Raw genomic sequence first — 12,321 nt, forward strand, 5'->3', positions numbered from 1 at the left:
CTTGAGTCAGGATCTGTTCGACAACAGTTTATAGACAGACCTGTACAGCGTCCGTATCACTGCAGACGCTGCACCAATCCATCTTCTTCCCTTACTTGTGAAGAAAACCCAGAGATACTTAAACTCCTCCACTTGGGGAGGAGATTCCAGGTCCCTGACCTGGAGTGGGCACTTCACCCTTTTTTCTGCTGAAGACCATGGCCTCAGATTTGGAGGTGCTGATTGTCATTCCCGCTGCTTCACACTGGCGTGAGAATTGCTCCGGTGTGAACTGGAGGCCACCACCTGATAAAGCCAACAGAACCATATTATCTGCGAAAAGCAGAGATGAAATTCTCAGGCAGTCCCAGTGGAAACCTCCCACCACCTGGCTATTCCTTGAAATTCTGTACAAATAATCTGAATCAGTGACAAAGAACAGATTTGGCAGAGTCCAAACCCCACTGGAAATGAGTATGACCTATTACAAGCTCTTGCAAAAGTTGTATAAGGATCAAATGGCCCCCATCAGTGTGCCAGACACCCGAATACTCTCGAAGAACCTCCCACAGAACACTCAGAGGGACACAGTTGAATACCTTTTCCAAGTACACGAAACACGTGTAGACTGGCTGGGCAAACTCCCATGCACCCTCAAGTATCCTCAAGAGCGTGAAGAGCAGGGCCAGCGTTCCACGACCAGGATGAAAACCACATTGTTCCTCCGGTATCCAACATTCGACTAATGAACGAACTCTGGCCGAGCAGTGTGATTCCCCCCTATAGTTGGAGCATGCTCTCGGGTCCCTGCTTCTTGAAGATGGAAAACACCACCCCGGTCAAGAGGTTCCACCCTGATCTACATGCAACATTGTAGAGGTGTGTCAACCAACCTGAGTCGCCTGATGGTTTGTGAGAATCCCCTGGCAGCTTCCCAGCACACACTGCACCCGACCCTTAGAGTGCTTCCTGCTGGTGATGGGCCTACAGGAGTCTGGGCTAATGTCCATTTATTGGACTGTGTCTGGGCAGGCCCCGTGGACTAAGACCCAGCTGCCAGACGTTCGCCCCCAGGCCCCCTCCCCGGACCTGGCTCCAGGGTGGTAACCCTATCCTGGGCTGGGTAAACTGTTCCCTTCACTCCTAGGACTTTTTGAATGTTTTTGTCTGGTTGCTAACCCAGGACCCAGGTATGACTACTGTACTTAAGTAGAATTTTCAGCTATCTGTATTGTACTTGAATAGTTTTTTTTTGTTTGCTTGTTTGTTTGTTTTTACCAAACCCAAGTGACAAATAAAGAGGCAATGCTGAGATGGTTTGAATATGTCAGGAGGGATAGTGGACAAAGCATATTGAAGATTGAGCTGAAAGAAAGGAGGGAAAAAAACAAAGTGGACTAATGCTAAATTTCAAAATCTCAGTTTGAGAGTGATGTTGTATGCTTTTGTTTGAATGAAGTCAATTTTATTTTATTTAACCTTTCTTTATACAGGTAGAGACCTGTTTCAGACAAACAGGTTAAATAAGACAATTGTCAGATTTGGTGTATATGTTGGAACGCTCCATTTGAACCCATTTGAAAATTGGAACTTTGAATACACTATATTGAAAAAAGAGTAAAGCTACAACAAAGCTTTCAAAGACAAATCACTTTAAACTTATTGAACTATGATAAAGAGATATTTATGGCTCTTCTATTTGTTCCTTCATATAAGTGTTAGGGATATTCCAAGTTTTGACCTACCAGCGTCCTCACTGTGGTGAGAACCTAAATTGCTCATCCAAATGAGTGAAGAGGGTAGCAAATTTGGTTTTTAGCAATATCAGAAAAGCTATCAGACATGACTGATTTTATTAGAGGTCCAAAACAAGAATTTTGACAGTTAAAGGCTTCTTTCAACACGTTTGCCTGAACAAATATTTGCAAAAAAAAAAAAAAAAACCGAAGGGGAAGAAGAATTCCAGATTGCTTTTGGTTCAATTCTGCAGACTTCCTCCCAAAAAGTCCATTTTGCTATTTGGTCATATCACTAAATAAAGGTTAACTTCTCTTTGTCTTGATGCTCAGTCATCCAGGTAAGCAGATCTCCAAATGGTTGATTCTGTTCATCTGGAAGTAGCGTTTTCAGTGGGAGAAACGTTTCATCACTCATCCAGGTGACTTCTTCAGTCTCAGCTGACTGCAGGTTTCAATCTTATAAACAGTACATTTGCATAATGACTGAAACCAGCCCACTGAAGGAACTCTTTGCTTTTACCAGCCAATGTGATTTACCTAACAGTTACTCCTGCCATTTTTCATCAGTTCTGAATTCTTCATCATCTCCTTCCTTTAAATTTGTAAGATTATGCTTCATTTTAATGTCTGTCACTACATTGTATCAAAAAGGGGGAAAAATTAAAAAACCTCAGAATAACACCCTGTGTTAATTTATTAACTTTTAGCTAACAGTGCCACAAAGAGAGAACTGATTTGCTGATATGTCACTGATATGCTTGGAAAACAGAGAAATCTAAAGAAAATTTGAATATTTACTGTGACACAAATAATACTGGTAGCAGTCCACAGTGACAAAAGCAGAGCTACTTTATGGAGGTTGTTTCTGGGCTTTCAGACTGAGCCTTCAATCTGCCCATTCACATGTCAAGATGATTGACAGGACTCAAACGCGGGTCTCTGAATGTTCACAATAAAGGTGAGTTTATTTAAGTGACACCAGCTGCTATATACAATGGTGAAGGGAACAGGAGCTCCATAGAATCCAGAGAAGGGAAACACGCCCAAACTCCTGTCTTCACAAAGTCAGTCACTTACATGACCAAACTTGCACTCCACGCTGACGCTCACTCATGAATACACTCGCTCAACAGGGTCCAAGGGAAACAGGGAGGGATCAAGGAAGGTCTGCACCAGGGAGAAGAGAAACTGTGACAGCTGGGGCTACACGAGCCAGCGATGACCACAACTCAGCCGCCGTAGTGACCAGTCTGATGGGGATGATGAGCAGCAGGTGAGTTGATTGCCAGCAGGTGCGTTGGCCGAAGGTGGAAATCTGCAATGCAACACCACCCAGGCGGAAAGGAGTGAGGATGGGAGGGAGAGAGGGACACACAATAACAAGCACTGACAGGAACCCAGGGAGAATTGGAGGACCATGACATCACATTTCAAAATCAAACAACTACAGTGGGAGACCTCCATATCTGGCAGGAAATTACCTCCATATTATAATAACAGTAAAATCTTTAATAGAAAAAATACATTAAAAATTTTAAAAGCTAAATAGAAAAAGTCAGCTGACTGCTTTCAAGGCATAGAGTTGATGCAGTTTTTTAATGCATCATTATAATAAATTCATTACTATTTAAAGTAAAGAAAAATGTAAATGTAAAATTTCAAAACATACAGCAACCAAAACTGAACCAATTTGTAAGTGCAAGAACCTGTGAGCAACTAAAGACACGTGTTGGGATTTATTTTTATCTTGTAAGGCTAATGTCGCATAATTAGCACCACATATTTGTGTTTTGTCTTTTACTGCACACAGGATTCACTCTGATGCTAACAGACATGAGCAGAGAGAAGCATTCCTCTCTGTGGAATATAGCTAAGGTGATAAATCAGTTGTTAGGCGATGGTATGCACCATACACTCCTTTATGCAGATCTGACTGGAGGGTAGGAGGTGGTTGCCATGGTGATGGGTGAAGCAGTGACTCCAAATAAGGAGATGCCCAGAAAGTTGCAGAAGGAGAAACATGAGCTGAGATCAGACCTAAGGGCACCTTAATCTGTTTTAGTATCCTGTTTATCACCCATAATAAAAAGTGTTAGTGCCTGGTCGTGGCAGTCGTTTGTCTCTGAGAGAGGAGGTCCAGAGCATTTGACTTTTACTCCATTGTCTCTTCCCAGAATCTATTTTTTGTTTGTTTATTTGATTCCTGTCTGGCAATAGTCCAACAAACGGTCTCTACATTGGTTAAACTTAAAATGATTTTTATTTTCCATTTCATGAGGACAGTCTTCTTAGCAATGGATAAGGCAGCGAGAGCCATGTGGACTGTAATCATCTCCACAGTGACATCATCTAAATGACCCGAAAAGCAAACTGAAGGGGAGGCTGGAATGTTACATTTCAAAAAACTTTGATAAGTCTTCGCATATCCAGCACCAGAACCTACGAGCATGGATGTAATTTTTAGGCGTATTGCCTTTACAGTGCGAACAGTTGTTAGAAGACGTAAAACCCATCCTGAACATCCATTGATCTGTATAGTGCACTCTATGTATTATTTTATTAACTGTACCCAGGGATGTAAAAGAATTTGTACCACACTTGATGGCGTTTGATTAGGCTTTAATTTCTTTTTTACTATAGACTTAATTTGTTGATATTCTAAAAATCTATTCTTGTTAATCATGTATTGTATAACTAATCTGTCAAATGGAATAAAGTCTGTTCCTTCGAATATATCTTCCAAGTATTTAATTCCTTTACGACTCCAGACTGTGAAGTTAATCATATTATTGTTCTGTAGTATGTCAGGGTTGTTCCAGATGGGTGCACGTTTGCTTGGGATGAATGAAGACACCATGCTGTCAGAGAGCAGCTGATGTTGATGCTTTTGCATACATCGTATTTGATGTTTGAGCTAATGAATGGTAGGTCTGAGGTCTCTATTTATATTGCATAGTGCCTGTTCTGTGTCTAGCTAGGGTTCATCTAAGTGGCTGTGATTTAGGCAACCTGGGATGAATTGTAGCCTGTTGGCTAAGAAGTAGTGTTGGAAGTTAGGTAGATCTTGTCCTCCTTTATTCTTGGCCCTTTGTAGCGTTTTAAGCTAATACGCAGGGGTTAACTCTCCAAAGGAATCCAGAAATCTAAACCAGTTCACAAAGAAGCCATCTATGTCCACTGTGAACGACCATCTTTGAACGGAGGGCGGGGCTTACGACGCTAACTGTCTGTCATTTATAATCCAGTTTTGAGAGCCTTCCCAGACGCCTTAACACCCACTCACATCCTGGGGCCATTTGACCTCAGCAAGCTCTAACAATGGGTTCACCCAAAACCTCTGATAGTGACCCACACCTGTTTTCACACTTGGTTGATGTGATGAGGCACATGATCAATAGTGGGTCAATGAAACCTCTTAGGAACACTCCCAATAGGACTTCACAATCCAGGACTCTCCACCAATAGGGCTTTGGAGTTGACATCACGCCACAATGTATTGTGGGAACGTGGTGCCATTTTCCAGGTCCAAGATACAGCCAGAGGTTGGCCATAAGATAGACTTAAACATAGACTTAGACATAAGATAGGTCTTTCCAAGCATCTTAGATTTCCCTCTTCTCACCTATCTCATAATCTAAATCAATCCAGCTGTTATATCAGAGTAAACACTAATATTTTTATAGTTAGGGTAAATTTGAGGCTGATTTTTTTTATTTTTTTGCATCTTGCATGTTCTCTCCAGGTACTTAAGATTCCACCAACAGTGAAAAATACAGATTGTGAAATTTTCTTTGATAGTTTGCATCTTTTCTTTCCCTTTTCTTTTTTTTAACCTTTTACCTTTTCTCTATATTTTATTGTGTTGTGCTTATTATATTTTACTGCTTCTATTGTTCTTGCGCTATTGTAAAGTGACCTTGAGGGTCTTAAAGGCGCCTATAAATAAAATGTATTATTATTAGTAGTAGTTTTGTAAATTCTTGCACAAATAACACACATAAACAATTAAGCAGCGTATATAAGCATGTATTTCTTAATTTTTATTAATTAATCGATGGCTAATGATTTATAGAACCTAACTGGAAGCTATGTTTTAATATTTAAGTCGGTGTCTCTTTATAATAATAAAAGCTAAAATAATTAAGTTTCATAACCCCACATATCTTCAAATGTTTTACTAATTTCAACTCATTTTGAAATGTTTTCAGCAAATTGCAGGTGAGTCAAATCTGATGTGATGATTTGGTGATTTTATAGACATGTGTATCTATTATGTATACAGGGAAGGGGCACTACAGTGTCAGCAGATGGATCAAATACTAATGTTTGAAAAGAACGTGGCTTTACGTTCCACCTGAAATTTAGACGTGCTGATGAATCTGCTCGGACTTTGCGCTCAGTCTCTTCTGGAGCATGACTGACTCCACCCTGGTGCAGCAGGACAGTACTTCAGTTTACTGCCCATTACTGTCAGTATCACCATAATTTTTGCCCTTCCTTCATTGACTTTTTAAGTAAGTAGTTTCTTTTTGCAATACTATTTGTTTTCCTACAATTTCTTGCAATTCAGTTCCAGCCTAGCTTTAAGGTTTAACATGGAGAGGGGTGTTAGGGGCTTGTTTTGCTCATGGCTGATAATGTGGACAAGTTAGAAAATCACAAATTTGGAGCTGTTTTTTTCTTGAGAATGACTTCCTGATAAGACTTATTGACGACACCTTATTTTTGATACCATAGATCAGAGAAGGCTAACAGGCGGACCACGGTCCGGATCTACAACACAAACAAACAAATTTTATTTTAACTGGTAGAGCTTTATGGTAGTGGTTCAGCCTGAAGAAACACACCTACCAGATGTGATACGCATCTGGGCAGTAAGCACTGGGACTCTACAGTGCCAGCAGCTGAAAAGACAGTAGAAAGAAAAGTTTAGAAAAAGAAAACTAAAAAACAGAGAAAGTGAGAGAAAAATAAAGAACAAAAACCAAATACAGAGGTAAATCCCCTGGTGAAGCACCTGATTAGAAACATAATTAGAAAATAAATCTAAAATTAAAAGTTTGACCTGATGGTGGCGCTAGAGTTTCATTATCAAGGGGCCATTTATGTATTCAATAAATAAACAAAGTGCCTGACACAAACACTTGCTCATCAGCCATATGCAAACCATTTCCTTGAGGCAAATATCTCTTGGTGGTAAAACGTAATATTTGATGAGAATATGAGGGTTAATGTCGCAATCGAAGGTCAGACTCACTCTTTCTTCTGATTGGTGCCAATCCTAAAAGGCCCTCCATCCTAGCGCCCCACGTGGCTTTCCACTCCTCTGATTGGGGCGTCTGCCTGCCCCTCACAGGGCCTCGGCCAATCGGGTGCTTTTGTCCTTCTTACTCGCGTCATTTGCGTTAGCTGTAGTGCTACTTTCCAACATGTCGGCTGTGTGTGTGCTCCCCATGTGTCTGCGGGCGAGCCGGGGCCTCCTCCGGCTCAGGAGCGCGGCGGCGGGTGCCTCCGCCCCAGCCATGGTGGACGTCATCCGGACACTGTCCACGGACAAGCCGCCGGCCGCAGCGGGCAGTGCGACGGGCGGGTTAGCTCAGGCGATCCTCCAGGAGAGACTCCAGCAGCAACAGCAGCCGACTCAGGTGCGCTTCATTTTACAACCTTAACAGCACTCAGTGGCGTCGACGGGGGTAACTGTATTAAGTAGTAGGTCCGACCGTGAAACCCCGCCATCACGAGCTGCCCTGGTGATGTAAATCAACTCATGAACGAACATTTCCAACCTTAGCTCAGACTGACAGCTAGCTTACATAAAGTTATTTTCCTCACCCACGCGGGCCCAGACGGACTAAACTGTGTGTTTTGTGGTGTTTGTCGCGACACACGTGATCTTCAGAAATGTGACGTTATGACAGCACCACCCCACGCGGGCTCAGCTGTCTCCTGAATGAATGAACCTGGCATTAACTAGCTAGCATGCTAATGTTAGCATGCGTTTATCTAGTCTGGCTGTAGCAACACAGCTTACCTGAGCCCGGCTCACGTGAGTGTCCTCACAGTGTGTGTTCCTCTGAACAGTAACCCTAGGGTTAGGGTTAACCCTAACTGTGTGACAGTGAGTGCAGCTGGCACTGCTGTGGTTACCTGCCCTTCACCCGCAGCTGTGTGTGTGTGTTTGTCAGTGCCACAGCTTGATTTTATCTGCGGGATAAATCGCATTAACAGCCGAGGTTTGTTTCGCTCTGAAGGTCAGAGCAGACCCCCACCCTCCTCCCCGTGCAGCTCAGTGTGGTGTCTGGTCATGGAGGAAGCCACCCACCACGTGACTCCTAACAGTGTGTTTCCCACAGACTCCAAACATAAAAGTGTGACATCTACAGACGAACTGTAATAAGGGTTTTAGTTAAAGACTAAATAATTGCCACTCCACTTCTTCCCAGCAGCAGATACAGAAAGTGCTGAAATCTGTTAAAATCCATGAATTTAATTGGACATGAAGGAAATCAACAGCCTTCCATGAGACCATGTTGGTTTCTGTCAGTCTGTGTTGTTTTAAATGCTGTATAACATTTGCACACATTCACACATCCATGCCTTTTCAGTTAGTTTGGCATGCTCCTGATGAGATGATGGACGGTGTTTTGAGGGTGATCTCCTCCCAGACTTGGACCAGTGCATCTGTGCGTGCTGCAGTCTGCAGTTCTGTTTGGCAGCATCAGGTGCATGAACCTCCCTGAGGTTCTCCTTGGGTTCAAGTCTGGGGAGCATCAGAGTCGTCATCTTTCAGACACTGACTACACAGTGCGGCTACACAAGGGCCTACTGCAGCAGCATCAGGTCTCAGACTGGGTTTGAGGACTTTATCCAGCTAAACCAGTCATGCTGGATGAGCCTGAAGGTATCATAACGTTCGTCTCCAGACTCTCATCTGTCTCCTGTGCTCAGTGTGAACCTGCTCTCATCCACCAGAGCTGGTCTGTTGGTTGTTGTCCTCTGCTGCACTGTGCTGTGAGCACGGGCCCTGCTGCATGCGGTCTGATTCTGACAGTCTGCTCAGAAACATGCACGAGGAGCACGATGGAGGCTGTTATGCAGCACTCATGCAGCACTCCTCTACTGCCCTGCACGGCTCTCCTCCACACTCTGTCGACTGTGCCAGCATACACACCAAACCACCTCCTGTCAGTTTTTATTGTTTCTGTAAATTCTGTTTTTGGGAATAAAGTTTTTTTTTGTTTTGTTTTTTTGCTTGTTTGTTTAAAAGAGACACAAAAACGTTTCCTTGTATTAAACTGAATGAAGCTGACGTCTCTAACGCTTTCCTCTCAGTTCAGACTGAAGGTGAGCGCATCAGTGCTGCACATTTCATTAATGCTAGTTCATAGTCAAACAGAAACGCTTGTTTTTGTTTAAGGGTCAGCCTCCTCCAGAGGGAGGGGAGGGCGAGAGGGAGGGCGAGAAGGCAGAGGACAGGAAGCAGAAGGAGAACACGGCCTACGCCAAGAAGATGGTGCTACGGTTGGCCGGATTCATGGGAGTCGGCGGCGCGGTCGCCATCGTTTATATATTCGGTGAGTCTTTAAGCTTCGTCCTGTGCACTCAGAGCGAGAGACTTTGCTGCCTCTCCTGAAACGGCGTCCTCACTTAGTCAGTTTCAGCCGGTTTGCTTCACAGGTGGAAACACGGTCACTGTCAGCCAATCAGCTTGCTCAGCAGCACGTCTCTATGTTCAAATCCAGTTCAACCTCTTTCTGTAGGGGTGATGTGACAAAGGAGCTGAAAATAAATTTCAGTAGACACAAAGCTGTTTCTACCTGGTTTCTATCCAGAAACTTGACAAACATTCAAGAGCTGCAGAGTTTAAATGTGTTAGATCAGGGGTGGGAAACTCCAGGCCTCGAGGGCCGGCGTCCTGCAGGTTTTAGATCTGCAGGACCCTCTGGGTCAACACACTTGAATCACATGATTAGTTCATTACCCGGCCTCTGGAGAACGTTACGACATGTTGAGGAGGTCATTTAGCCATTTCAGTCAGCTGTGATGGATCAAGGACACATCTAAAACCTGCAGGACACTGGCCCTCGAGGCCTGGAGTTCCCCACCCCTGGAATAAAGTCAAGAATAAGCCTGTAATCCAGATGTTTCCCACTGGATCAGATTGATCATGTCAAACCTTCCATGTAAAGAAAAGAAGAGATTTGTTTGAGGACAAACAGAAATTCTTGAAAAGGTTTTAGGAGCGTTTTTTTTAAACTAATAGTTGACAGAGTCTAGTGTGGTGTGGCATTTTTAAAGGAAGAGAGGGTTTTTATTGTTTCCTTCATGCGAGTGTGCTGTGAGGGTTTATGCATGCAGGGCAGCTGTGTATTTTTCTCTTTAGAATTTAATGAGGGTTTTGTTGGAATAAATGTGCCACAGCTACCCTGGGGGTCAGTAATATTAAACTCCTGGAAAGATCACCGTGGGCTTTTCGGCCAGGCGCTTTTATACATACCCCTGTTTGAAAACATGAACCCAGCACGTGGTTGTTGGTCACGGATGAAACATGGATCAGATGTTTGGTTCTGCTGCTGGGTTTAAACACGTCAGTTTCAGGCGTTTCAAACAGGAGATGCAGCTTTATTCTTTGAGCCATCTTCAAAAGAACAAAAGAACAGGTATAATCTGTATTTCTGGCCGCGCTGGGCCTCTGAACTTCCTCTGATGGAAAGGTGGGTGTGATTGGTGTTTTCACACTTGGCTCCCTGATTGCAGGGACAGGTGGGTGGAGCTAGCAGCCTGTCCTTCAGAGGAGAGTCAGACTGAGGATGGTGAAGGGTGTTGTTGACAGGTTTGGCGAGTAGAAAAATGGACCCAGAGTGATCCGTTTAAGGAGGAGGAGAGGATGGAAATGTAATCTTTGATTTGTGGAGTCGGACTCGGGTGAGGACAGGATGAAGGATTTCTTTGGGGAGTCGTCCTCTTCAGAAACAAGTCGTTCATGAAGTTATTGGAGATTTTTGATTTGCTTTTTGTCTGCGTGTTTTGAAGACCGTGGCAGACTCTGTGACCTCGGTCTTCACAGGAATGGGATTTTATGTCTTTAATTCCACGCTTTCGATCGTATTTTGGATCCTTTTGAAGTTCGTTCCTCCTGGAGATTTTCCACCTTTTCCACTTTGACTTTCTCCTTTAGTTGTGAAATATTTGTGCTGCACTGTGAGAATGCCAGAAGAGATTTTATGGTACATCTTTTCTGTGGCTCATACCTGGAGATGTTCAGGATTATAACCTGCTGTTTCTCCTGTGTTTCTTTGTGCTTTGTAGCTTTCGGCTCAGGGCGGCTGCACCAAAGGTTTAAATGAACATAAATATGTAAAGACTGTGATTGGTTCGTTGAAAGGAGGTTATTACAGTGATCAGACTCGTGTAAGAGCTGCTGAGTTAATAATAATAATCAGCATCATAGTTAGTGCTGTGTGTGATGCCATCACAGCCCATTACAGCACTTTAACACCTGCACCTCCTCCAGCTGCTCGTGCAAGTCATTTTTCTGGTTGTGGTAACCTGGTGCAGTGTGCAGGTTAGCACTGTGCTGAAGCCACGACTGTAACGACGTGTCTGTACAGAAGCTCAGAGATACGGCGGGAGACAGTTTGAAAACTTCTGGTTCGACTTGTTCTCTTCCTGTGTCGGGGCTGAGGTGGCGCTGTGTGATATTACCAGCAGCACGTGAAGCCACCACAGCCTCTGACGGTGTGCTAGCACCTGAGGGCCCAGGCCTCACTGCAGTCTTGACTCAGAAACGACCTCTGTGTCGGTGCAGACAAAGGAGAAGACGCAGCTGAAACAGGAAACACCGATACCGCTGAGTTTCATCTTTTCAGGCTTACAGAAATCAGAGAGCCCAAACCACAGCTGCTCGCTTCTGATGAGTATAAATAGATCTGTAACCTGACCTTTAACCTGCAGGGCACCTACCTGGAAATGTAATAAATGAAGCTTTTAAATGTGTGTAACAGCGAGTGCACAGTGTAGTGGTTTAACCATTTCTAACAAGCGAACATCCTGGGAGGAGATGAGATGTTGCTGTTGGTGCTTGTTGGTTATTGGATGGTTTGGTTGTTTTTTTTCGTCTCATTTATTTTTAAAACATGAGAAAATGTTTTTGCTCGACCACAACCAGTGATGTCTGTTTACTCACGCGTGTTTTCAAATATTGATTTCTCTGTGTTTGCTAATATTTCTGCTGGAAGGTTCAAGCATTATTGTGAAGTGTGCGTGTCACCTGCCTCAAATCTAGTAAATAACCTGAACAGGTGATACACTGTGGGTTCTCTCCAGGTACTCCGGCTTCCTCCCACAGTCCAAACACATGCAGTTAGTGGGGACAGGTTAACTGGTAACTCTAAAGCAGGGGTCCCCAATCCCAGTCCACAAGGGCCGGTGTCCTGCAGGTTTTAGATCTCACCCTGGGTCAGCACACCTGAATCACATGATTAGTTCATTACCAGGCCTCTGGAGAACTTCAGGACATGTTGAGGAGCTAATTTAGCCATTTAAATCAGCTGTGATGGATCAAGGACACGTCTAAAACCTGCAGGGACACCGGCCCTTGTGG

At 43.7% G+C, this 12,321-nt stretch overlaps 1 protein-coding gene and 1 long non-coding RNA gene across 2 annotated transcripts in view; one reads left to right on the forward strand and one right to left on the reverse strand.

Annotated features, from left to right (window-relative positions):
- Positions 1-2,936: 2,936 nt before the first annotated feature.
- On the reverse strand, positions 2,937-7,978 carry LOC143412510 (uncharacterized). The gene is made up of 4 exons (XR_013093040.1): positions 7,551-7,978; positions 6,976-7,465; positions 6,570-6,622; positions 2,937-3,033 (listed from the first exon to the last, which is right to left on the reverse strand). It is a non-coding gene; the product is annotated as an uncharacterized LOC143412510 (long non-coding RNA).
- The window catches only part of timm50 (translocase of inner mitochondrial membrane 50 homolog (S. cerevisiae)), a 31,268-nt gene continuing 26,094 nt past the window's right edge, over positions 7,148-12,321 (forward strand). Inside the window, exons 1-2 of the mRNA XM_004565033.4 lie at positions 7,148-7,363; positions 9,136-9,292. Coding sequence (XP_004565090.1) covers positions 7,148-7,363; positions 9,136-9,292 — 373 coding nt within the window. The remainder of the gene's footprint in view (positions 7,364-9,135; positions 9,293-12,321) is intronic.

This window comes from Maylandia zebra, linkage group LG14, assembly GCF_041146795.1.
Source record: "Maylandia zebra isolate NMK-2024a linkage group LG14, Mzebra_GT3a, whole genome shotgun sequence".
NCBI classification, from domain to species: Eukaryota; Metazoa; Chordata; class Actinopteri; order Cichliformes; family Cichlidae; genus Maylandia; species Maylandia zebra.